The 27,743-nt window shown below is 38.1% G+C and overlaps 1 protein-coding gene across 1 annotated transcript in view; it reads right to left on the bottom strand.

Moving 5' to 3' along the window:
* Positions 1–2,264: 2,264 nt before the first annotated feature.
* The window catches only part of LOC121378906 (long-chain-fatty-acid--CoA ligase 5-like), a 39,265-nt gene continuing 13,786 nt past the window's right edge, over positions 2,265–27,743 (bottom strand). The window contains exons 6-22 of the mRNA XM_041507282.1: positions 27,082–27,181; positions 24,913–25,085; positions 23,705–23,737; positions 22,400–22,451; positions 17,289–17,362; positions 15,356–15,430; positions 14,182–14,316; positions 13,229–13,311; positions 12,006–12,156; positions 11,377–11,449; positions 10,667–10,755; positions 9,652–9,768; positions 8,635–8,688; positions 7,142–7,231; positions 5,983–6,084; positions 5,269–5,340; positions 2,265–4,232 (exon numbers count right to left, since the gene is read on the bottom strand). Coding sequence (XP_041363216.1) covers positions 4,092–4,232; positions 5,269–5,340; positions 5,983–6,084; positions 7,142–7,231; positions 8,635–8,688; positions 9,652–9,768; positions 10,667–10,755; positions 11,377–11,449; positions 12,006–12,156; positions 13,229–13,311; positions 14,182–14,316; positions 15,356–15,430; positions 17,289–17,362; positions 22,400–22,451; positions 23,705–23,737; positions 24,913–25,085; positions 27,082–27,181 — 1,614 coding nt within the window. The 3' untranslated portion in view covers positions 2,265–4,091. The remainder of the gene's footprint in view (positions 4,233–5,268; positions 5,341–5,982; positions 6,085–7,141; positions 7,232–8,634; positions 8,689–9,651; positions 9,769–10,666; positions 10,756–11,376; positions 11,450–12,005; positions 12,157–13,228; positions 13,312–14,181; positions 14,317–15,355; positions 15,431–17,288; positions 17,363–22,399; positions 22,452–23,704; positions 23,738–24,912; positions 25,086–27,081; positions 27,182–27,743) is intronic.

Genomic DNA, 27,743 nt, shown 5'->3' with positions numbered 1-27,743 from the left:
CTGGTATAACAAAGGCCGTGGTATGTACTATCCTGTCTGTGGGATGGTGCATATAAAAGATCTTTTGCTGCTTATCGAAAAGAGTAGTGGGGACAGTAGGTTTCCTCTCTCAATATGTGTGTGGTCCTTAACCATATGTCTGACGCCATATAACCGTAAATTAAAATGTGTTGATTGCGTCATTAAATAAAATATTTCATTCCTTATCACCTAGCTACGTTGTTGTCTAAAAATATCTCGAGCGTAACGTTTGTATCTAACATATTATCGAGCAATTTTTACAATTAGTGAATAAGAGGTTTGTAATTATTTTGCATCTGATTCGTAGCTTCTGTGGCCTGTAAGGGGGTGGGGGGGGGGGGGGGGGTCTTTAGTATTTTAGGCTGAAATTACCATGTTGCTCTGATAAATATAGATATACTGTTGCAGTCTACAAATATCATGTTTCTCTGATAAATAGAGATGATGTAATGTTGCAGTCTGCAATTATCATGTTTTTCACCGATAAATAGAGCTGATGTAATGTTGCAGTCTGCAGTTATCATGTTTTTCACCGATAAATAGAGCTGATGTAATGTTGCAGTCTGCAATTATCTTTGTGCTCTCTGATAAATAGAGACTTAATTGTGCAGTCTGCGTTTGCCATATTGTTTGGGGTATTTTTGTATAAGTAGAGATGTTAGTTTGCAATCTGCAATTATCATATTGAGTTTTGACAAGTAGAAAATGTTATTTTGCAGTCTGCATTTATTATGGTTCGCTGTGATTAAAAGAGATGTCATCTGCAGTCTATTATTATCACATTGCGTTCGGATACGTTGACCAGGCGCCTAGGTTCCATACACGCAGATACGCAGCTGCGTAAAACCTGAGATTAATTTTATTATTATTATTAAAATATATGATGTAAATACGTGCATGCTCTATGCCAATAGCGTTTTATTCCATCGCCGAAAAAGTCTGCGTACCACCTGAAAATCCCAAGCTGGGCCCCTGTGGAAAATAATTAGTTCCTTCTACAGTTATCATGTTTCCTTCTGTAATTATCATGTTAAGCTGGCAGACGAAAGTGGGTTTTTTTAAAGCCTAACACTATCATAAAGCGCCGTAATTAAAATACGTAACTTTTCAGTCATTCGCTGTGAATATTCATGTTGGAACACATATAAAGTTGCCGTCTGCGTTTCTCATTTGTTTCATTGTGATTAAAAAAAGATATGATTTTGCAGTCTGCAGTCATCATGTCGCGCTTTGTTAAGTAGACGTAAATTTGCTGTCTGTAATTATTATGTTTTGACCGCCTCGGTGGCGTCGTGGCAGGCCATCGGTATACAGGCTGGTAGGTACTGGGTTCGGATCCCAGTTGAGGCATGGGATTTTTAATCCAGATACCAGCTCCAAACCCTGAGTGAGTGCTCCGCAAGGCTCAATGGTTAGGTGTAAACCACTTGCACCGACCAGTGATCCATAACTGGTTCAATAAGCCCATGGTTTGTGCTATCCTGCCTGTGGGAAGCGCAAATAAAAGATCCCTTGCTGCTAATCGGAAAAGAGTAGCTTATGCAGTGGCGACAGCGGGTTTCCTCTTAAAATCTGTGTGGTCCTTAACCATATGTCTGACGCCATATAACCGTAAATAAAATGTGTTGAATGCGTCGTTAAATAAAACATTTCTTTCTTTCTTTCTTTTGTTATGTTTTGTTGTGATTTAACAGCGATGTTGTCCTGTAGTCTGCAATTTTCATGTTGCATTTGTTATACGAATGTGTAATTTTAATTTCAAACTATCATACAGCACTGTGATAAATAGATATGCCAATTGTTTTAGTCTGAATCAGGCGCGAGTGCAGACAATTGTGCAAGGGGAGGGGGTTTTGACTGGTTTTATGGGGAGATCGGGTCATACTTCCCCAGAAAATATATTGAAAAAAATAAGAGAAAAAACATTTGCTTGGACGATCATGCTTCCCTGGAAAATACATTGAAAAAAACACACGAAAATTAGCTTTGAGCGAGGCGAAGGGATGGGATGGATGGGGGTTGACACCCAAAAGCCTGTGAAACTATCCATGATGTGCGAATATTTACGTTGTAACATTCTTAGTTCACAAACACATGTAAGATATTGTAGTTTAATGAATCCGGATATTTAGGATGTTATTTATATTATAACCAACAGCTGGTGCATGCTGAACTTCGCTGTTTATCGTATACTATTGCCAGGTCCATTGTATACGTACACCAAGACATATATATGTTATATATTTATTTTCAGATACTGTATTTTAATAAACCATAATATTTGACACAGTGCATATTGGACGTTGTTATTATTTACCGTTATCATGGCAACTGCATACATACATGTATGTACACATAATAACAACAACTGTATAACAGTTATTTCCACATTTATTATAAGATACCGTGCATGTATTTTTAAAGTATATATGTATACACTATTGAGATTTATTAACATAATTATTAAATAGAAACAATATTTATAAACATAATATAAAACAGGTTTAGTATAGGTATGTACATTTTTAATATCAACATGATGGGAAGTTTGTAAATACTTTGTCTCTTCCCACAACTATTATCCTTCCCACCAGGGAACGTCGTTTTCTTACTATAGTATGTACCACAAGTTATTGAGTTCCCAGCCGATTGTTTCCTAAATTACACACAAAAATAGTTAATTTTTTCCTTCTTTTTTTTTTTTTTTTTTTTTTTTTTTGCTATTTCCAAAACACATTTACTTTTCTTCTGATGTCAAACCAAACTGAAATTATTTACAGAAAAAAAACAATGCTCATAGAGGCTTGGAAGGACTATACGTTTTTTCATTTAGTTTTAATGTCAATGATATGACCGTAACTAGATTAATGGGAAAGACATACATGCACTCATTGCTTTACTAGGGTAGTCGGGGGGGGGGGGGGGGGGGGGGGGGGGGGGGGGGGGGGGGGAACTAATTTGATCCAAGTTTACACCAGTTGACTTTTTAAAATTAGATTTAAATGATCAAAGAAGGCAACTAAGATCTTCCATGATTTGAAAATCCTCTTACGGAAGCGTGACCCCGGACCCTACAACTAGGTCATTTTGTTATCGCCAATATCAATCATTTATAATTATGTACCCTACATAATAAATAGTTGAAATACACACTACATTACACCACACACATACCAGCACCCAAAAAACCGCACGTAAATCAAGAGGTTAAAACGATATATGATATAGATCTTTCCGATATGCTGCAATGACTCTTCATAATATTTTGTTGGTTTAATTTGACTCAACTAGTCCAGGAGCCTTCAGAGACCGTTAGTCTTTGTGACAGCATTATACAGCTGTGACACAATAGGTAATGTGAACGATGATTACAAGGATTATAACCACTACAAAATAAAAACTCGGTGTAGAAAGGAAATCGGTATAGACTGCAGAAGTGATGAATTTTGTGAAGAATTGTTTTTAACATTATGGTTGACGCACACCTACCGATTAACGCCAACTGGACTGTCGAGTCGATATTAGTATGAAAATCTGCACACACACGCCAGTCTCATAGGGGTAGAATTGGAGATTAGACGCTATGCCCTTCACACACCTACCAATTAACGCTGACGCGACTGTTGTGTCAGCGTTAATCGGTATGTGTGTGCCAAGCATTACCCTACGTAAAACTAAGATGGGATTACACAACAGTGTTGATATGTCTGAGACTTACAAGCCTGCTGGCATTCGTGGTGCCTATCCTTTATTTCAATGGAATCAAACTATTTTATATGAGCAATACTGACAGCATACCTCTGCACGAATGGGAAACTACACATACATACAGTACAACCTGCTATTTAAGGCACAATGTACTACAACCACTTGGTTTCACAAACGAATGGCAAGAATTGTTTTCTTTGCACACAAATGCAAGTATTTTAGCCTCTGCACAAATGTTGCTTATTCATAAAGGCTGTATTTTATATTTCTCTTTGGTGACTATCACAGATTTGTGTTGACCGTGTGGCTACAGCATGATCGTTAAGTGTGTTGCACGGGCAAGACGAGTCTCGTGTCGCGCGTCACATGTCGTGCTGTTTGTAGAGATCTCGGATTACGGGCTGGAATTGTTTCCTCAGTTCTGGACGTTTTGACTTCAGTGTCGGTGTCAACAGACCATTCTCGACAGAAAATAGTTCCGGAATGAGAGCAATGTCCAAAACCTGTTTACAAAACAATCATACCACGGAATTAATCAACATAATAATCGAACATCATCATCATCATCATCATCGTCATCGTCGTCGTGACCGTATTCATCATCATCATCATCATCATCACCATCATCACAACCATTATTATTATCATCATACCACCATCATTGATACAATAATACCGCAATCACCATCAACATCATTGCCATCAATATCATTATCATTATCATTATTAATATTTTCACTGTCATCAACATCATTACCATCAACATTGTCATCATCATTATTGTGAAGACTGACAATGATATTTTTAACAATTTGTGTCCATATATTTATTCAGATCTGCCCTTTTGCTTAAATGTTTCGAAACACATTATTCCTATATTAATTGTGTCAATTCATTGGCATCATATGTGCAGCCCTGTCTTCGGGAAAATACAAATAAAAGATTCCTTGCTACTAATGAAAACATTTAGAACGTTTCCTCAGAAGAATACACGTATATGTCAGAATTACCAAATGTTTGACATCCACATGGGCGGATCCAAGGGGGGGGGGGACCAGGGGGACGCGTCCCCCCAAAAAATTGTTCAAGTGCCCTCAAAATGTCCAAGTGCCCTTTTTGTTTGTAGAATTTTTTTTTTTTTTAAGTAAACAATAATTATATTGTAGATAAATGAAATCAAGATTTTCGTGTACATGCGCAAGCTTGCAAATATGTGTCTGTGTTATTGAGTCTCAATGGGGCCCCATTGAGGTTCTAACGCGAGTGACGCCAATTTACTTCATTATTGCTAGTATATTATGACGTAGAACTGTAGGAATTCATATTAATTGTAAATATCAAAACTTGTAGTAAGGTGCCCTTTTGACGAGTCAATGTGCCCTTCTTTTTTGGTCCCCCCCTAAAAATATTTCCTGGATCCGCCCATGATCCAATAGTTAATGATAACAAAAATGTGTTCTAGTGGTGTCGTTAAACAAAGCAAAGGTTTCTTTACTTTTCAAATGCATGTTTTCTTCCTTTTAACAGATATGTACTTGCCTGTTCGAATCCTCGTAGTCCAGCCTTTTTGCCATGCTCACGAAGATCCTTCAATATAATATCTTTCACTTGCTGAAAAATTAGTAAAACATTCAAAAATAAAAACATTCACATGACGATCATTGTAATATGTATCCATTTAATTTCCACGTTTAATTGTGTATTTTTATATTTGGACCTCTTTAACCAAATCTTACAGTTGTAAGTACCTGGTAGTGGTTTTTAATGCACCATTAAAACAAATGACTGTATATATTTGATGGTCACTTTGTGCACTGTGGGGTGGGATGTAGCCTGAGGATCGATCGCCCTTGAAGGAATCGTGTTTTACCATCCCATCCAGCACCCCACGACTAGTACATCAAAGGCTGTGATATGTTTTGCCAACATGAAAGTGTATATAAAAGATTCCTTGCAGTTTATTTGGTTGGAGTAGCCTATGTAGCAAGAGCGGGTTTCCTTTCTTTCTGTCTCTCTCTCTCTCTCTCTCTCTCTCTCTCTCTCTCTCTCTCTCTCTCTCTCTCTCTCTCTCTCTCTCTCTCTCTCTCTCTCTCTCAACCAAATGTTGAACAAATAACAAATAATCCACGTGTGTATTAATTAGACACTAAATAACCATAGTTTAAATGTGATGAGGTGTCATTAAACATGCATTCCTTTCTTTCTTTCTTTCCTTGTGCCCTCTAAGTAAGAGAAGTGAAACACTCTCGGTACCTTGTTTGCACACAACTTGTCCATGTCTGTTGGAAATCTGTTCTTTGGCGCCCATATGTCCATCACTTCCTGGTCAGGAACCACGACTGCCATACAGCACGTCTACAATGGAAACAAATACACTAGTCATTACGCAGTGTGTGGTATATACAGTGAAACCTCTCAAAACCGGGCCCTCTGTAAACCGGAATTCCCCAAAACTGGACATTTTTCCACAGTCCTTTTTTTAAAATTCAGTACAGAAATTAACCTCTCTAATCTGGATACCTCTTAAAACCATGAATTGGAAAAATATGACTGTATAAATAAATCTCTATTTGAGTATAACACAAGTTGCGAAACATGTTTTCCTTGATACTTGTTCTACAAAATACCATGACATTACTGCCAAGACCTCCAACCTACGTCATAGCGGATGACCTAATGAGCGGACTAAAGGTTCACTATGATGCAGACTTTTGGTGAATATTGATTATTGTCAGTAATTAAAGAAGACAATCATTGACGTATTGAATAAACAGTATCATTGCTTACATGTGTGTTGACATCATTTGAACGAATGTCCTAGTATTTGTAAACACTTCGATCCAATATTTTGGAATAGTTGTAAGAATGTGTTGTAGGGCACACATGCACAACTACTGAAATAAATAGAAGTGTTTACAAATATCGAGACATGCATAAATCTAATCACACAGTGTCTTAGATACATTTATTATTTTGTTGTATAACAAAGAAATAAGTAAATATTCAGCACAACTGTGCATAGGTGTAAACCTTATTTCACGTATTAGACCAACCTCTGTGACATAGGTTCAAAGACAAGCCAACAATTATCTTGCTTCAGTTATATTAGCAATTTTAGTAAATTTAGCAAATCCAATGTGTTTCTGATCAACATGATGTTTGTGGAAGGTCAAATGGCGTTTAATGACAAAAAGGAAGTCCATGCCTTGAGAACAAGGATCAATGGTATTCCTGTCCCGAGTCGGATCCCTGATCTTATTAGAGGCCAGACTCGGGATAGGCGTGTTCGACACCATAGAGGTATATGGACATGTTAAACCACTAGTCAAGTCAAGGATCAATGGCATTAAAATACCATTTTAAGTAACAACTAGGAACAGAACATAGTTATATTAGAGGAAGTGATATTTACCTTCAAGCTGTCGCCATCAACGAAGACCTGTGCAACATATTTACTTCTCACATAGATTCCTTCTATCTTTTCTGGGGCTACATATTCTCCCTGCAACAAATACATGTATCATACAGGTATTATATAGAAAAATACCATACTCGAAATATATTATTTGCCTATGATGATGATGATAATGATGAGGATGAGGATGAGGATGAGGATGAGGAAGATGAAGATGATGATAATGATGAAGATGATGATGATGATGATACTGATGATGATGATGATGGTGGAGATGATGATGGTGGTGATGATGATAGTGATGATGATGAGGAGGAGAAGGAGGAAGATGAGGAAGATGATGGTGATCATGATGATCACAATATTACTTATTTTCATATATAATAAGGCTTTCTGCCAGAAATACTTTGAGATACGTAATAAAAACAAAATAGACCATAAGTGTCCCTGCTAGGTGGCTATGTGATTAAATGATCTGATATTGGACACTGCATTTCATGTGCTTTGATACATTTTAAACAGCAGTTCTCTTACTATCATCTAAAAATTAAAAACGTATATCCCTTAATTTCCAAGATTTTATGGTAATTTTACCCTTCGTACCCTCCGAAACCCTGATAATTAAAAAGGAGGTCTGCTGCCATCAATCCATGGGCTACTATTTTTCAATTAGCAGCAAGGGATCTTTTATATGCACAATCCTACAGACAGGATAGTACATTGCATAACATTTGATAGACCAGTTGTGGAGCAATGAATAGAACAAGAAATCAGTCGGTTCAGTTGCCTGAAAGTGACGTCAAAATGTAATTAACTAAATTTGATGAATGACCTGAAAGTTTTTGTTTAAAAAAAAGTAAAACATCTTGTTCTTTTAAAAAGTAAAATCATTTATGATATAACAGAAAATTATGCCTTTATATTCCTAAAATTCTAAAATTAAAATGAAATATTCATTCTATAAAGAACTAGAAAACACCCATTAAGCATCACTTTTACGCTGTTACAAATAATAGAAAGAATAGATGTTTAACGACATCCAAGCAAGAAAAATACATCGGCTTTTGGAAGGAAGGAAATGTTTTATTTAACGACGCACTCAACACATTTCATTTATGGTTATATGGCGTCGGACATATGGTTAAGGACCACACAGATATTGAGAGAGGAAACTCGCTGTCGCCACTTCATGGGCTACTCTTTTCGATTAGCAGCAAGGGATCTTTTATATGCACCATCCCACAGACAGGATAACACATACCACGGCCTTTGATATACCAGTCGTGGTGCACTGGCTAGAGCGACAAATAGCCCAATGGGCCCACAGACGGGGTTCGATCCCAGACCGACTGCGCATCAAGCAAACGCTTTACCACTGCGGCTATTGGGTGTCAAACTATGGTATATGCCTGTTACACATAAATTACAGAAGGCATCTTCAAGATATTATCACATATTCTTTAAGATACTCCTTGCAAAAATCTACTAACCTGAGCTAGTTTAAAGATGTGTTTCTTCCTGTCAATTATCTTCAATGCTCCATTCTGAAAGAGATGACACGCCAGATAATATTTGGGTTTGAATTGCATGGCAGTTTTGAATTACATGTCACACGACTTTGAACGATCCATTCACATGATATTAGAGTCTGCTATCTGAGTTTGAATCAAATAACATTAAAGGCATACTGTCACGGATTCAAGGACCTTGATTCTCTAAAACTGGATAAAAAAAAAAAAATTACATTAATTGTTGGAAACCAAATATAGCTATCGGATCATCTTAACTGAACCATAATGGAGTGGAATTCATGTCAATCCTCTCGGCAATTATAGTTTTTGAATTATGGACCATTGCCATAATTCAGTAAGTTTTACAAAATATCATCAATAAATGGAATACCGGGTATGGTGGTTATGAAGATGGTTGAATAAAGTACATTTAGGGACAAATCAAATTATTTTTGTTCAGGTAATACTTAGTTAGACCACTTAATAGGTCAGAGGTCTGTGACAATATGCCTCTATAGTTTTGAGAATTTGCCGCGGTTGGAGAGACAAAGACTTGGATGTGGAGGTGGACAGCAAAAGAAAGTTAAAGATATGAGGATTTGCCAGATTGGAAAGAAATGAGATCGAATTCAAAGGAGAGAAAGGAAAGGGGGTAGTGGGATAATTTATATATATAATAAAAGGTTTTGAGTTATATGGTGTCAGAGTTTGAGTTACATAAGATCAGAGCTTGAGTCACATAACATTAGAGTTTAAATTACATAACATCAAAGTTTGAGTCACATACCATTTATAGTTTTGGTAACATGACTTCAGAGTTCGAATCAAATGACATTAGACTTTGAGTCACATGGCATTATGGTTTGTTACATGACTTAAGAGCTTGAGTTATCAGAGTCACATAATACAGTTTGAGTCACACAAGATCAGAGTTTGAATTAGATGGCATTAGAGTTTGAGATAAAGACATAACAGAGTTTGGGTTGCATGACCTACCGGCAACCATTCCCCAATATCGCCCGTGTGACACCATCCATCTTCATCCAAGGTCTCCTTCGTTTTCTCCGGGTCTTTATAATAGCCCTGGAACACGTTGGGTCCCTTTACACACACCTGTATGGTAATCAGAACATGGACATATGAAGGTAAGGACAGGATTATCAAAAGCATTGTTTAATCAAACAGAACCCCCCCCCCCCCCCAAGGAATGTTTATTAACGGCACCTAAGCTGACTTTTAAGTGGCTGTTATTGTAATCCACGACTGTTATGCTAGTATCAGGATACCAACTATCACGACGGAGTTGGCCAAATCGACAAATGCTTTGTAATTACTCCCACTCAAAACTTACAACGGGTGCGCTCAGATTAACAACTAATCGGCCGTAGAAGCGACGCGAATCTAGTTGTAAGAGCGCTCAGACGACCAGCTGGACAGTCGTAGAAGTCGAGAGATCGACGATTCGGCCAACACCGTTGTGACAATTAGTAGTCTGATCCTAGCATTAGGTTTCTAAACATATCGTCAGCCATTTAACATAATTGCGTAACTCAGTCAATTGAGAAACATTGGAGGGAAATCTTCGATTTTTATACAAACAGAAATTAATTCTTTAACGATTATTTGAACAAGAACAAAATTTTACGCAAGATAAAAAACAAAATAAAACCAAAAGGATAATCACGGTAAGCCCAAAACATTTCTCTGTACTGATATAATTATATGAACATGTGCGGTAGACTTATATCTAGAATGCCATACCGTGGTGCAGTGAACTTAAAATAATTTAAAATATTTCAAACCTGTACCTTTTATAAAAGACCTGCAGTATGTTTATTAATAAATTTCCATATTACTTATTATTGTGGGCCATCATAATTAAATTCTTGTTTTGTTTATAATAATCAAAAACGGCTTTAAAAGTGCAACATGCGTCGTAGTGTTTTAAAAAAAGGGTCTGTCGTTTTAAGGACAGTTATTGCGATACATATATAATTATACTCTTAAGCACCTCTCCTTTGTTGTTGGATGTGAAGTAATTCATGTCCGGTACATCCACCAGCTTCACGTAGTTACAAACCAGCGGTCCACCCACGTGGCCTATGATTGGAAAATAACATAACAAAAAACATATATACATATTATGTACATATACACATATACATATACACATGCACATACACATACACATACACATACACATACACATACACATACACATACACATACACATACACATACACATACACATACACATACACACAAACACATACACATACACATATACATATAAATATGCACATATCTATATTTTATTTAGAATGACATCCACAACATACACAAAATGTATACATGTATATATTCCAGTATAATAATAAATAAATAAATTAGGCATCATTATCGATATTGTATTAAACATTTAATCTGAATTTCCATATAAGCAAGGCGAAAATTTGCTAAGGTCAGACTGTCAACTGCCAACTCCCGATTTACGATGGGTGTGCTCAGATTAACAACTAATCATTCGCAAGACAATCGAGTTGTACGAGCGCTCAGACTAGCTCCTGGATAGTCGCTGAAGTCGTGAGAGCAGAGAGTTGGCCAATTCCATTGTGGCAGTTGGTAGTCTGATACTAGCATTATAATTGTCGTCAAAGTGATTTGATTTGATGGTATGCACCGTCATCCTTTACCAGCATATGTAAGATAATGAAGACTTACCTCCACCAGTGTCTCCTGGGAACTGCCCTGTTATACCAGTCACCACCTCCGTTTGACCATAGCCTTCTATAACCTTCAAAGCAAGCACATTGGAAGGAAGCGGCCAATCAAAATGTTTGATTTGTCACATGTATTTTATAACATTGGATAATGTGTAATTTGAAGCCCGTTGTATAAAATAGCAAAATGGTGCAAATTTAACGTGAAAGAAAAAAGTAATATTTGCTAAATGACAATTTAGGACACTTAGTTCTTTTGAAATTAGTGTATATTTAATAGTTTCAAATTTCAACAGCTCGATAGCTGTTGAAACGTGGCCAATAGTGTTGGAGAAACAAAAATGCTGATACTAGTATATAGGCTATCCTTTCCATTATTGGAACCATATTTTTTCTGAATCTGTATACAATAGTTGATTATAAATATCACTGGTTTCAAACACTAACATGAAACTTCCCCCAGGACCTGTTTTAGCTGCATATGCCCCTAGACTATAAATTAGCAGTAATTAAGGGATCTTTCGTGTACTCGTAAAACATATCCTTGGTGCATCATTGAGGAAAGTTAGCTATTCTGTTGTAGTGGAGTTTTAACAAAGTATAATGCTTTCGATAATAAAAAAAACTTACAAAACATCCCGTTGCACACTTAATGAAATTAAGCGTATCTTCCGACACTGGGGCGGATCCAGTGAGTACAACAACGACACGACCACCCAGTAGGCTCTGCACCTTATGAAACACCAGTTTGTCCCAAAACGTGTTCCTTGTTACGATTGCTCTGAAAAACAAGTCATAATACGTGTAAGCCTGTACCGTAAATAATAACTGTCAAAGAATTAATTAAACAGTTGATTCACAGTGTTTTAACTCAAACCATAGCCATATGGGACAGTTGTCGAGGGAGGGGAGGGGTAGTGGAGAGGTATTACTGCATCACCGCTAGATCTACTTCATATATATATATATATTCTTCAAAAAAGATTAGGAACCTGAAATATTAATGTTAATATCAACTATTAGACCGAACATACGTTTTAACCACAGAAACACCAAAACACATTCCATAGTTTGCACATGCATCACGTAGTTACCCCGTACACGTGCGTGGGGTGTCATTCTCGATTTTGAAAATTTCCAGGAAGTTCGATTAATCACCGTGGAACATTATTTCTGTCAATCTTTTTTATTCTGTTGATAATACAGTTGTTATTGTTTTGTTTTTAGTCATTTTTATTGTTTGAATTTGCGATTTACCGATAAAAAACGCCAACTTTCAAATTTCACTTTTGACTCCAATCATACTTCAAGATCTTTGGTGGTCATAAAATCTACTGTAACAATGAACTACCAGTTGTAATGTTTGTCCAATTAATTCACTATTATCATATAACCATTCCCCACAGCTAATATACCTTACAATTTTGGCAATTGTAAATTCTTATTAGAGTTCTCCTACTTTTTTGAAGAGTATATATATATATATATATATATATATATATATATATATATATATATATATATATATATACACGCATGTAAGGAAGTGAATAGAGAGACTGGGCTGCATGTTTATTTTTATTTTTCAAGGCAGACTGAATTTTACCTTTAAACATTGAAGGATAACTTCCATCCGATTCTTCTGGCCTTGTAAAATGACATCTCATATGCTTACACCTCAAACATTCTTGTAGTACTTCACAACTGCAAAATGTTTATTTTGTTATTATGAAGATTTCAGTAGACTAAATGATGATTTGATCTACTACTACTCCTTTTGATGCCAAAGATACATTTAAAACTTCTTCTCATTCCCTCCACTTTTTGATCAATTTAAGAACAAAACACCTTACCTTTTAACTAAAGCCATCTTCCTGGACACTGCAAGGTCTAACAGGAATTTCTTAATACCGCTGGAGCTGACACCACTGTATACCTTAAGGACAAAGAAAACACAGATTTTTTTATTTATTTAATGAACACTACACAGATATCACCACCACACAATCTGTAACACCACGTGCGTTAAAAAGACGCATCTAGGCTAGATTGAAATTATTTTAAAATTCACTGAATATTCCTGAATATTCGCCAACATACATATTAGTAGCTAGATTGAAAACAGAATTATTAGAACTATTTAATGCAACCCCTGAAGTTGCCCACAGCAATCGGCAATGCCATGGAGATTGTCGCTGAGTTTTTAATTTTTCTGTGGGCTATATTCGATTTTGTTTTCTCTATGGCATGTTTTGCTGGGGAGTTTAAGGGTCTGTTTGTTTGTTTTGGTTTGGTTTTTTGTTGTTTTTATTTTTCTTTGCCGTGGACATTTTCTTAAAGGGGCAGTCCTGACTTTACAACCATTGCAGGGGTTATAATGGGTCCTCTGAATATGCCAGAGTCTGGTCCCGGGGTGGACGTGCCAGAAACCTTCGTGGTATATTGGCACGTTAACAGAGTTCTCAAACACTCTGAACATTGAAAATGAGGACTATGACTAGTTTGTGTTATTGTAACAGCTAGTGAACAAGGAAACTTGTAACCGCCACATTGCGTACCCCCCTACCCCCACCATACACACACATACACGCGCACACACACACACACGCACGCGCGCGCGCGCGCACACACACACATACATACATTGTACACACATACAAACAAACAAATAAACACACACACACACACACACAAACTAACTCTTTTGGCGTAGATCGGGGGTGTAGTATTCTACGGGAGTCAAAACACGTTACATCGGCGTTACGACTTACTTCTCCACATGCCGATGTTACGACTTACGACTTACTTTGTCTCGGATTCGATTGAGAAGTCTGGGAACAGTGGCGAACAACGTCGGTTTTAGCATCTGCAGATCTCCCAGAAGTAGTTTGATATCGCCAGAAAAGAAACCCACATGGCCGCCAGTCATGAATATAGCCGTCTGCAATTAATATAAACATTCATAAATCACGCCACTCGATAAAAATACAGACATAGTGATAGGTAGACAGGCAGACAGGCAAACAGGCAGATAGTGGGACCACCCGACCAAATGACCAAATGGCAGACCAGCGGATATATGTGTTGAGTCATAAGCGCACGAGCAGGGTGACAGGAGGGCAACTGCCCCCCCCCCCCCCCCCCCCCCCCAGTGCTGGAGTAAAACCTCAAATTCGGGCAAAAATGATAGCTATTCGGGCAGATAGCTATTCGGGCAAAAATGATAGCTATTCGGGCAAAATGTGCTAGCCTAAGACCTTTTTACCGTGTATTTCCATCATTCAACCCTCAAAATTAGCTGTAATGCAATGTAAAAATGCGTAGTAATTCGTTTGTAACCCTATATAGCTGTTTGACAGTAATGCTAATATGATTAATTGATTGTTTCCAGATTCAGGCATTTTCGTTTAACTCGGGCAAAAAGCAGCCTACAAAAACAGGAGTCGGGCAGACAATCACACTCGTGTCGGGACGTACCCCAGTGGTATATATATATATATATATATATACACAATATGTACAGTACGATTGTGGGAAGTGATTTTCACGAAATATGGTAAATGACCAAAACATAACACAAATATATCTAATCTAAAACTTGATAAAATAAAGTTATTTAAAGTTATTTAAAGTTATTTCTTAAACTATTTGTCCGAATTAAATATTTTCCATGGTTATTGAGCTCTTTAATATTTTCAGTAGTTAGTAGTTGAATTAGCTTAAAAACACTAGGTCGTCTGTAATAATACACTTTAAAAGGTCATGGTATGTACTATCCTCTGTGGGGTGGTGCATATAAAAGATTCCTTACTACTAATGGAATAAAATGTAGCGGGTTTTCTCTCTAAAACTATATGTCAAAATTACCACATGTTTGATATCCAATAGCCGATGATTAATAAATCAGTGTGTTCTAGTGGTGTCGTTAAACGAAACAAACTCTCGTATTAGACTATGGCTTGAATATATTAAATAGCTACCTGAACCGTTCTTTCGAACATATGGGCCAGTGGCAGGTAAGAAAGGTAAGTTTCGTTCTTGAATTGGTGTGCGAACTGGAACAAAACAAAATAAATATTATAATAATATTGGGGATACATTCATAGAAAATATAAACCAAATATCATTTACTAACTAAGCTAGGTAGTATCAAGTGTTTAGTTGGCCAACTTTCTGCTCTTTCGAATTCTACAATTGTCCAGTTGCTAGTCTGAGCACCATTAAAACTCGATTCTCGTTGTATACAAATACTACGACCGAATAGTTGTTAATCTGAGCGTACCAATCGGAAGTCGGGAGTTGGGCAAATTACAATGCAACTGTCGAGTTGGCCAACTCCGCCGTGACAGTTGACAGTCTGAGCCTAAACTAGTATTATGCTAGGCTATCAGCTGTCACGACTTCTACGACTGTCCAGTTGCTAGTTTGGGCGCTCTTACAACTCGATTCTCGTCGTATACAATTCCTACGAACAGTTAGTTGTTAATCTGAGCGCTTCAGTCGTAAGTCGAGAGATGGGGAAATCACAACGCGTCTGTCGATTTGGCTAACTCCGTCATGGCAGTTAATAGTATGGGTCTAGCATTACGGACTATGAAATGCAACGCGAATCGGTGCTGTAGGTCCAAATGATGGATGGATGGATTGAGTGATTGATTGGTGAATGCATGGATGGATATGAATGAATATTTAAAAACACCCCAGCACCAAAAACAACAGCCACATTGGCTATTGGACTTCACAAAGGTAAATGTTGACCAATGTCAATACAAATATTATAAAACGATCAATAAAACACAGTGTAAACAGCTGTAAGAGAGAGGGGCGAGACGTAGCGCAGTTGTAAAGAGCTCGTCTGATGCGCGGTCGGTCCAGGATCGATCCCCGTCAGTGGTGGGCCCAATCGACTATTTCTCCTTCCAGCCAGTGCACCAAGACTGGAATATCAAAGACCGTGGTATGTGCTATCCTGTCTGTGGGATGGTGTTCCTTGCCACTAATCGAAAAATGTTTCTTCTTTAAGGGTGTCATAATTACCTAATGTTTGACGTCATACAAAACCAATTTCAATTAGGAAAGAGTCACATTCATGAAAGACACAGTTACGTATATCAAGATAACTTAACATAAATTTCATCAAATTTAAATAATAACAACAACAACAACAATAGCAACAACAACAACAACAACAACAACAACAACAAAAACAACAATAACAATAATAATAATAATAATAATACAGTAATAATAATAATAATAATAATAATAATAATACAACAACAACAACAACAACACAACAATAACAATAATAATAATAATACAGTAATAATAATAATAATAATAAAATAATAATAATAATACAACAACAACAACAACAACAACAACAACAATAATAATAACACAGTGAAACCCCTCTAAACCGGACATCCTTGGGACCAAAACAAATGTCCAGTATTAAGAGGGATCCGGTTTAGCGAGTTATTTCTGTCTTGGTTTTTAAAAAGGGACTCGGTGAAACGTCCGGTTTTGAGGGAATTCCGGTTACAGAGGGTCCGGTCTTGAGAGGTTTTACTTGTAATAATAATAATAATAAAACATGAAACAATTAAAAATATTTTTTTTCAAAAAAAACATAACAACAATCAAATAAACATTATGGTCAGATCGTGGAAAATGTATATGGAGCTGTCTTAAACAAAAAACAATAATCTATGAACACAAAATGAAAAACGTAGATGTGAAGACATCACAGATGCTTATGTAACTAATTAATTGTTTTAACGACATAGAGAACAATGTGTGCTCTGTTAACCATTCTCAAGTAAACCCAATCGCAGAGGTAGTAGGTTCGAATGTCGCAAGTATACCCCTTTCTTCTTTCTTTGTTTAAATTTGTAATAAAGGTATGCATACCTGGGTAACATAGAGGAAACCAGACGTACTGGATATGACATTCCCATGAGTGAGCATCACTCCTTTTGGATTCCCTGTGAAAACGAAAAAGAAATTTAAAATTTAGAAAAACTATACTGAATAATATTAACTATTTTGTAAAGCAGTGTATCCTGTTATAACTTACCCATGATATCCATGTCAAAAACCCATGTGATAATTTAGTGTATTAACCCGGTTAATAATGGTATGCAAATTTAAAGGTATATGCAAATTTGGAAGGTCTCTAGTTGCTGTCAATGGATGACTTGTTTACAAGCCAACAAGACCTGTATACCTGAGCGTAACGTGTTCATAAGATTTAGTTTAAAACTTCATTCCCTGGAATATTTTTATTATTTAAGCATATAGAACAGAAAATCCAATTAGGTTTGGTACATATATGACGCCGCACTCCGCACTGGTTTCACTACGCTGGCTTATCCAAGTCAAAAACAAAGCCATGATTTTGAAAGTGGAACACTTTTGACGGGCTCGTACCAATCTCGGTTTTCATTGGCTTATCACAAGTATAGAATTCCCCAACAAGAGATCACGTGAGATTTCGCAATTTTTGAACAAATTTAACTGTCTTGATTGAGGGGTCGTCTCGTATCTCCAAAACATATTAATATCCATAGAGGTATGGTACAACGCCTTTCCAGGGGTCGGTGAGTGGGGGATTTGCCTTGAAATTTTGACAGTGGCCAGCTGTTGGCATACGCGTTACATGTAAGGGGGTGTTACTAATTATGTAACGCTCTAGGGGTAGAAGAAGAGGGTACTGTGTTCGATTTACGTAACATTTTTCAAGACTATATGTTATTTTTATTCATTACTTAGACCTAAAAAGGTGTTTTTTTTTAAAATGCGCGGTCAGTCTCGGATCGATCCCTATCGGCGGGTATACAAAAAGACCATGGTATGTGATATCCTGTCTGTGGGATGGTACATATAAACAATCCCTTGCTAAAAAACAATGTAGTGGGTTTCCAAGGCGCGTGTGCAGGGATTTCAGCGGGGTTGGGGTTATAGACTGTGTTAAGCGAAGTTTATATGCAGCCATGCTCCCCCAAAAAATACATTTCAATTTTTTTTAAGCTTGGGCAAGTAAGGGTTTCGACTTCCAATACCCTCCCCCTGCACATGCACCCGATTCCTCTCTAAGATTATATGTAAAAATTACCAAATGTTAGACACCCAACAGCAGATGGAAGGAAGGATAGGATATGTTTTATTTAATGACGCACTCAACACATCTTATTTACGGCTGTATGGGGTCGGATGATTATTAAATGAATATGCTTTATCTTTGATGTCGTTAAACAACACCCCCCCCCCCCCCCCAACTTTACCCTTTCCAAACGAAATAATATTTATTTGAATTTGTTGATTTTAACACGTAAAATTAAGAAATGAAAACGTTCATTGTCTACTTTAGTATATTTTATTTTTAAAATATATACATGATTAATGTGTTACTAGTATACAAACTAAACTTTGAAAGTTCTACTAACACTTTATAAAAGATCAATTCTGAAATAGGAAGGTACGACTGTCGATAATACGTTGTCAAGATCAAACCGGTTTTAACTAAAGACTCTAGTACCGTATCCTCAACCGAACTTTCTTCGTACAGCGCAAGATTTCTCTTTTAATTTTTTGAGACGAACCCTACAATTTGAAATCGGCAAACGCACGTGTTAACTGAAACTGACAACAGGCTGTCGTTTGTGCTTTGCCGAGCTATGGCGGCACAGGCGACGAATCAAGCGTATACGTTTGACGAGATCCGTTCATAGTGAACACACACGACTTTTTAAAAAGTGCATTTGAGCTTGTATTTCTCTTTGTACATGATGTTATAATATGGTAACTAGAGAATGTAACTTTAAATGCGTAACACGAAACTAATTTGTGCTAATCGTGATTACGTCACATTACCGATGGGGGTTACTTCAGTACTGTAATTTACTAAATCTCGAATTAAAATGTTATTTTAGAAGTGTTACAGGATAAATAGAATTCGCTATTCGTATTTTTTAATATGTAAAATATCTTCCTCTTTAGTTAATCGGCATTTAAGCTACTGTCACACCTTGCCGGATAGCGTTAACGGACGTTCGACGGAGCCAAAGAAAATTATCCGGTGGTGAAAGTAGTCTCCGTTGCTGTTCGAGGCCCTTCGAACGGAAGAACACCCGATATTTAGCGGATAAAACGCACAATCACAGCACAATCACCGGACAAGTACAGGACAATTACTGGCCACTGTAACGGATATTACCGTACGAGTAACGGACAAGATCCAATCAAAACGAAAGCGGAACGCATGAGAAACTGACAAAACGTTATTCGAACGTATTTGTACAGGTCACGTGACGGACAAAACGGGTATAAATAGTCCGGTGAATTGAACACTGCACTTGCAATGCACCCGGGGGAGGCCGAACAAAAGAATATCAGCCTCCCCCACCCAATCCCCAAATACTTGCTGCTGGAAAACGGTACTTGGTGTCACTAAGGAGGAAGCGGAGGACCATGCCAACATCAGCACGTTGACCACCCCGGAACAAAAGGCCTTGCCTACCAGTGTCTACACAATTGCACGAGTCTCCTCTGGGTTGTCATGCCACGACCAGAAGAGGTCAGGTCCTTATAAGGACCCTACGGACAACCTAGGGAGACAACCAGCATCACGAAGGTCTATAATTAACGAGCTACTCTCGACCCACTAACGAGCTATTCTCGATTAAAACCTATACTAGCTCACACATTTACCTTTCGACCGACCGTTCAAAATTGCGCCAAATTTCCTCAACAAAAATGCGCACCTTTTCTCTTTGGCATTAACAGCTCCATTCAAATTCCATAGCACCACCACCACCCCTCCCGCCTGCTACCGATTCAATCGGGCTGCTGGTGCTCCCTTGCACCTGCCAGCGCAGGCGGTCCCTCCTTGGCCCCCCCCCCCCCCACCTTTCCTGTCATGGACGGAGGAGCCGGCCAAGGCCGGCTCTTGTGCCCACGACAGGCGTGCGCTACAACAGCTTGTTCTGAATGTGCACGTAAAACCCTATGACCTGACCTGACCTGACCTGAACACTGCACCCGGAGGAAGCTGGACAAAAGAATACCGGCCTCATCATCCATTCTCCAAAACCCTTGCTGCTGGTATGACTTCTAGGGCACTTGGAATCGGAAGAGGAAAACAAAACAACCACGACACCAACGGCAAACCTCAAGCACCAACAACCGCCTTCGCCTCGTCCGATAGGCCTATATACACAATTGCTCGAGTCTCCCCTGGGTTGTCATGCCACAATCAGAAGAGATCAGGCCCTTTCTAAGGGCCCTATGGGCAACCTAGGGAGACACCCCAGCATCAGCGAGGTCTTAATAACGAGCTACTCTCGGCCTACTAAAGTCAAAACCTATATGTAGCTCTCTACCTTTCACATTTGAACGACCATCAAAATTACGCCAAATTTCCTTCATTAAAATGCGCACCAATTCTCTTTGGCTTAATCCTACGGGACATTCCAAATTACATAGCACCATATCACCTGCCGCCTGTTACCAACCTCAGTTGGACTGCTGGTGCTCTCTTGCACCTGCCAGTGCAGGCGGTCCCTTCTTCACCCCCCCCCCCCCCCCGTCGTTTGTTGCCCTGGAAAGAGGAGACGACCGAGGTCGGCTCTTGTGCCCAAGACAGGCGTGCGCTACCAGAGCTTGCTCTGAATGTGCACGTTAACTCCTTTGGTATTGGTATTAACACAGGGCGCACATATCATCAGGCTCCAGTTGGCTCAACATCTCTCTCCAAGATGACCAAGGGGAAGTCCGGGAAGGCTGGGAAGGGCAAGGCCAAGGCACGGAGGAAGGCTACCAGGTCCCCAATCAATGTCCTCCAGTGGTGTCGTTAAACAAAACAAACTTTTTAACTATTCATATTAGCATTACTGCCAAACGGCAAACGAAGTACTATGCATGTTTGCATGGATTACAACTAATATTGTGATGAGAATACATGGTGAAATGGTTCCAGGCAAGCGAGTCACTCCCACCGGACATCAACGAATGCGAACTGACAAGTACAGGACGAGGAACACACGAGTTTCGAACAAAACGCATGCCCAGCGCACAACAACCGTACAACCGGCGGACGCCTTTGCCCGGTGGGGTCCGTTCCAAGTTTTGTGCATGCACAAAACCTTCCGCCGGATTGAACGGACCTCGCCGGATCTTGCCTGATTAGGAACGTATTCGCCGAACGACAAAAGGACAGGAAACGCATGTGAACGGAGAAGAACGGATTGGAAATTTTGCTCTCCTTCGGACGTCCGTTAACGCTATCCGGCAAGGTGTGACAGTAGCTTTACCGACTGATGTAGACTCGGTTGATATTTTACATATTAAAAAACACTCGTGACGAATCTTTTCTCTCTCTCTCTCTCTCTCTCTCTCTCTCTCTCTCTCTCTCTCTCTCTCTCTCTCTCTCTCTCTCTCTCTCTCTCTCTCTCTCTCGTTTAAATATTTCTTCTGTTTTCTTATCATTGCAATGATATATGTACATGCATGTATTACTGTATAATTAATGCGTTGCGTACATAGTGTTTAAAAGACAGTATATTTTGTTTATGTCTACCAATATGCTATCAAAGTTTGTTTTATTTAACGACGCCACTAGAGCACATTGATTTTTTATCTTATCATCGGCTATTGGACGTCAAACATATGGTCATTCTGACACTGTTTTTAGAGGAAACCCGCTGTCGCCACATAGGCTATTCTTTTACGACAGGCAGCAAGGGATCTTTTATTTGCGCTTCCCACAGGCAGGATAGCACAAACCATGGCCTTTGTTCAACCAGTTATGGATCACTGGTCGGTGCAAGTGGTTTACACCTACCCATTGAGCCTTGCGGAGCACTCACTCAGGGTTTGGAGTCGGTATCTGGATTACAAATCCCATTCTTCGACTATGATCCGAACCCAGTACCTACCAGCCTGTAGTCCGATGGCTTAACCACTGCGCCACCGAGACCGGTAAATATGCTATCAAATAAAGTAACTGGGGACGGGAGACTTACCTGTTGTACCACTAGTGAAGCTTATTGTACACACATCTGACGGCTTGGGAGGCTAAAACAAAACAATGATATAAAATATATAATCAGTGGCTGTTTTAGGGGTGGGGTGGATGCAAGTAAAATGTTTGGTGTACTATAGCTAAGCGTTGGATAGCGAAGGCGTGATGCCAGACTATGTTTTGGTCAAATACATACAGTGTGAAAAAGGGATGCGTACCTATTGTATCCACCCATGGACCTCTTCTTGCGATTATTTGCAATGGACAAGAATTTTAAAAAATCTTGTCATTTTTATAGCCCCCTCTCATCCCATCACATTTATTTATTAATCATCGTTTATTGAATGTCAAACATTTGGTAATTTTGATATATTGTCATAGAGAGGAAACCCGCTATATTTTTGCATTAGTAGCAAGGGATCTATTACATGCACCATCCCACAGACAGGACAGCGCATACTAAGGCCTTTGATATACTAGTCGTGATGCACTGGGCCCCGTTCCACGAAGCGACTGTAACCCTAAAATCACTTTAAGTGCATATGGAAGCTATGCTCTTAAGGTGATCTTAGGGCTAAAATCGCTTTGCGGAGGGGCCCTGGCGAGGATCAAGCGAGCGCTTTAACACTGGACTACCTCCCGCCCCCTCTTGTCAACCTCCAGCCCCTTTCATTGTTACCCTCACATAACCTGACACATATTATTCGTGTGTTTTTTTATGCATACGTGTACTTAATTTCTATCTTTTGTATAAACAAATATTGCCTGTATTTGATTTATGAAAAGGAAAGGACACCAGTCCTGGCTTTAAAAATGTTATGTAATTTTTGACAAATATGCATGGGTCCACTCTTCTCCCCCATAACATTTTGTAAAACACCTTCTGATAGCATTATACCCGTTCTCAAAATGTCGTTACGTAATTCTTAAACTGTCTCATATCACGTCCTTTAATATACCAGTTGTGTAGTAAAAGATGGAACGGAAATAACTACATTTAAAAAAAAAAAAAAAAATGATTTAAAAATAGTTCGAAATTTAAATTCATTATGTAAATTCATGAGTGTATATTCAATGAAACTTTAATTACTGCTAACAACAAATTACTTGTCGTTTGTTGATTGTTTGTTTGGTTGTTTCTGATACTTGTGTTTGTTTTTGTTTTATTTTATTCCTTTTGTTTGTTTTATTTTGTGCGTGTGCATATATGTGCGTGCGTGCGTGGTTTGTTTTGTTTTGGGGGGTTTTCGTTTAATTTGGGGTTTTTGTTAAGCACAAGTGTTCTCTTATCATTCTTTTCACTTACCACGGGTGATCTGAGATTCTTCTTCCCCATTTTCTATTTAAAGAAAATCAAAAATTGTTAGCGTTATATTTGCTGGAATTAAACAAAACATAGCAAACACATTTTGCCAGAAAATCTACACATACACTAATGGATTGTCTTTGTATCATATCGCGATATATCTTGAGTGACTTCAAGGTCTTGTAAGAAATCATCGAATATCGCATCCTAAATGAAACGGATGTTTCAGATTGATGTGTGGAATAAATATGTTATTACATGTTCGTAAAATACTGAATCAGAAACTGTGATATTATGGCAAGGTTCACTGCATGACTACTAAAAAAAAACCATTATACTTTTCATTTAACAATTTTATACTGCTGAGAGTTGTTTTGAAGGTCAAAGCAAAAATCAAGATATGAAACCAATATAATACTGTATGTTTACGGTTTTTTCTTTAAAGATATAAATAAATAAATAAATAAATAAGTAGTAAGTAAGTAAAATAAATAATAAGTGAAAACTTATCACTTGAGAGTTTTTTATACTGATATTATAGAATGATGTAACGTCTTAAAATATAAGCACAAACTGAAGATATAATCTTTTAGCTATACACCTCTGATTCCCTTTCAAAGAGAAATCTTACTATTCGGTCAAAATTTAAAAGGTATTACACCTTAAAATGTTTACATCTTATAGAGAGATCCTTATATTATTGGAATGTAATATGCAATATTTTCTCTTTAATATCTACATATATATATATATATTTTTTGTCTAAAATAAATTTTTATTACGCCCTGTGTTACTGAAAGGTACTTTACAAGTCTTGAGATTGTATTATAGAAAAGCAACAAATGGTATGGTTGGATATGAAAGTACCATTAAGTTCAACATCTAAACGCGATACATGTAAAGTGTTTGTAAGGTGGTTTCTAAAGATTGGCATCAATATTTATCACATAATTCAAATTTTATACTTTTTTGTGGACGTTCGTATATTTGGAGAGACTGTTTATTTAAACCTAATCAAGGGTAGATCTAAGAGAAGGGGCCAGGGAAACCTGACCCATAAAACATTAAAATGCCCCTTTTATGAATAAAATTTTTTTACAATTTTCATTGAAGTGCCCTTTCCAGGGTCCATATGCCCTTTTGTCCTTAGTTCCCCCCCCCCCCCCTAAAATATTTTCAAGGTCCGCCCTTACAGTTGTTATGTATACCTCAACGTCTTGGAACGACAAGACTTGGATGTTTTGTTTCTTGGCTGTTTCGAGGTTGGTATGGCTCACTGTATCTATGACGATAACGGTTCGCAATGACGTTATCTTGTCGGCATCATCCAAAATAAACTGGGCTTTTGCCGAATCACCACACACAATTGTTGACTGATTTGCTGGTTATAAAATAAAATAATCATTTTGTAGTGGCCTAAATGGACACTGCCCTGTCGTGGCAAAAGGAAGCAAGCTTTTTTAAGTTTTCGAGAAAACCAAAAACATAAACTTTGTTGGCTCTCGTAGCTAAACATTAATTCATAGGCTAATATAGTATTGTGTTATCCCTTTATTTCTCCCTTTCGTAACTCTACTATCTGTTCCATCTGAAAGGCTAATTTAAATTGTGGGACCTAATTTAATGGTTGATCTCTTTTGCTGTAACCGGCCTCGGTGGCGTCGTGGCAGGCCATCGGTCTACAGGCTGGTAGGTACTGAGATCGGATCCCAGTCGAGGCATGGGATTTTTAATCGAGATACCGACTCCAAACCCTGAGTGAGTGCTCCGCAAGGCTCAATGGGTAGGTGTAAACCACTTGCACCGACCAGTGATCCATAACTGGTTCAACAAAGGCCATGGTTTGTGCTATCCTGCCTGTGGGAAGCGCAAATAAAAGATCCCTTGCTGCCTGTCGTAAAAAGAGTAGCCTATGTGGCGACAGCGGGTTTCCTCTAAAAACAGTGTCAGAATGAGCATATGTTTGACGTCCAATAGCCGATGATAAGATAAAAAATCAATGTGCTCTAGTGGTGTCGTTAAATAAAACAAACTTTACTTTACTTTTGCTGTAACATTATGGTATGTCGCCTTTTTATTTAAAGAATGGCAGAAAGTTAGATAACCCAAATATACATTATAATATTATTCAACTACAGTGTACATATTATTTGTTTTGCAATATAAAAGAACTGTAACATGAACATTTTAACCGAAGCTGTAAATCAGTCAATTTGATGTGTGTGTTTTTCATTTAGAACTGGTCCAGTAAATCCACCAAGTTTATCATTCAGTGGTTTATTTATCCAACACTATTTTGAGAATGTTTCTTATCATGGCCTTTTTCTTAAACTCTGTGTATCCTCGCAAGCGAAGACCTATACCATTCGGTATACTATAGTCTATTTCGTAATGTAGCATACTATACGAAATGGTACATTGGCCTGCGATGATGACCTCAGTCATGCCTCGAGGTTTTTCCATGGATGGGACTTAACTGCCATTCAGTAGGCTAATATACTGGAAAACGGGGTTGTGTTTTTTGCACAAATTCCTTCCCTTATTTTAATTAACAGTGTCCGTGGATGTTTTTCTATATAGTTTGGTGCTTCATTTTCTGAACATCACCTCATAAACATTACTCAAAAGGGGCTTGTTGGGTGGATTCGCCAAGGACTAACTTTATTCCTACGACCAACGCACCCCAGGCGAGCGCTCTACTGAGTAAGTTAGATCACATCCCAAAGACTGTTAAAGTTTGTTTTGTTTAACGACACAACTAGAACACATTATTTATTTATTATTGGCTATTGTATAACACATTTGGTAATTCTGACATATAGTCTTAGAGGAAACCCCGCTACAATTTTTCTGTTGGCAGCAAAGGATTTTTCATATGAACTTTTCCACAGACTAGACAGCACATACCACGGTCTTTGATATACCAGCCGTGGGACACTAGACATAGAGAGAGAGAGAGAGAGAGAGAGAGAGAGAGAGAGAGAGAGGAGAGAGAGAGAGAGAGAGAGAAGAGAGAGAGAGAGAATGAATGAATGAATGAATGTTTAACGACACCCCAGCACAAAAATACACATCGGCTATTGGGTTCCCAAATGGTAAGTATATGAAAATATTATTTATATATATTTATGAAAAACCACAGTGGAGAGAGAGAGAGAGAGAGAGAGAGAGAGAGAGAGAGAGAGAGAGAGAGAGAGAGAGAGAGAGAGAGAGAGAGGGGGGGGGGGCGAAAGAGGGGTGGATGGTGGGTAATTTACACTTTTAGATTTTGTTTGATCCTGTTTTATGGAATTGACAAGAACGAAGCATTGCTCAGATAATAAAAATATCAGCTGAACGAAATGATCGTAGTATACATTTCACTGCTAAGTACTCACTTAAATTGATGATAAATTGACACGCCTTTTGGCCAAGCGTGTCGTAAAGTGCCACCGTCACCATAGAGAACATACTACACGCCTTTTCAGCCAGGACCCACTGAAAATGCAAATATCACATATATTGTCTGCTATATCGGTGATTGGTAAGCAACAAACTCAGGCAATACAATACTTTGTTTCATTAAAAGTAATATTATAGCTATGTGTGTGATGCGTCGTTAGGAAACAAAATTGAATACTAATTCTTGTTCCTCAGCGACAGTTTAAGTATGTTTGTGTTTGTTGGGCAGGGGGCGATTGGAGTCTCAGTGCGAAACGACGCAAATGTGCTTCCGCCTGCGTATCCGTGACGTTTTCATAAAGACAAATTTACAAGGTGACGCATTAGCGTATTTTTGGCGTATCCAGATGTTGTACATACACTGAACAAATAGGCGGATACGGTTACAACGTACTGTAAGGTATGGAGGGGCTTGCTAGAGGGGTTGAGGCTTAATTTGATGAGATTTTCGTGGGCATATGGGTCTGGAGGAAGTCAGACTGAAACATTCTGTATAACTGTTTAATAATGTAGGCCTACGTGTATAAGTCAAAATGACGAAATTATTAACACATTTATGATCGTTTCCCTACAAAATACAGAATCCAAAAGATGTTTT

The sequence above is a fragment of the Gigantopelta aegis genome, chromosome 8 (assembly GCF_016097555.1).
Source record: "Gigantopelta aegis isolate Gae_Host chromosome 8, Gae_host_genome, whole genome shotgun sequence".
NCBI lineage: Eukaryota > Metazoa > Mollusca > Gastropoda > Neomphalida > Peltospiridae > Gigantopelta > Gigantopelta aegis.
This window is presented reverse-complemented; position numbering and strand designations above follow the sequence as displayed.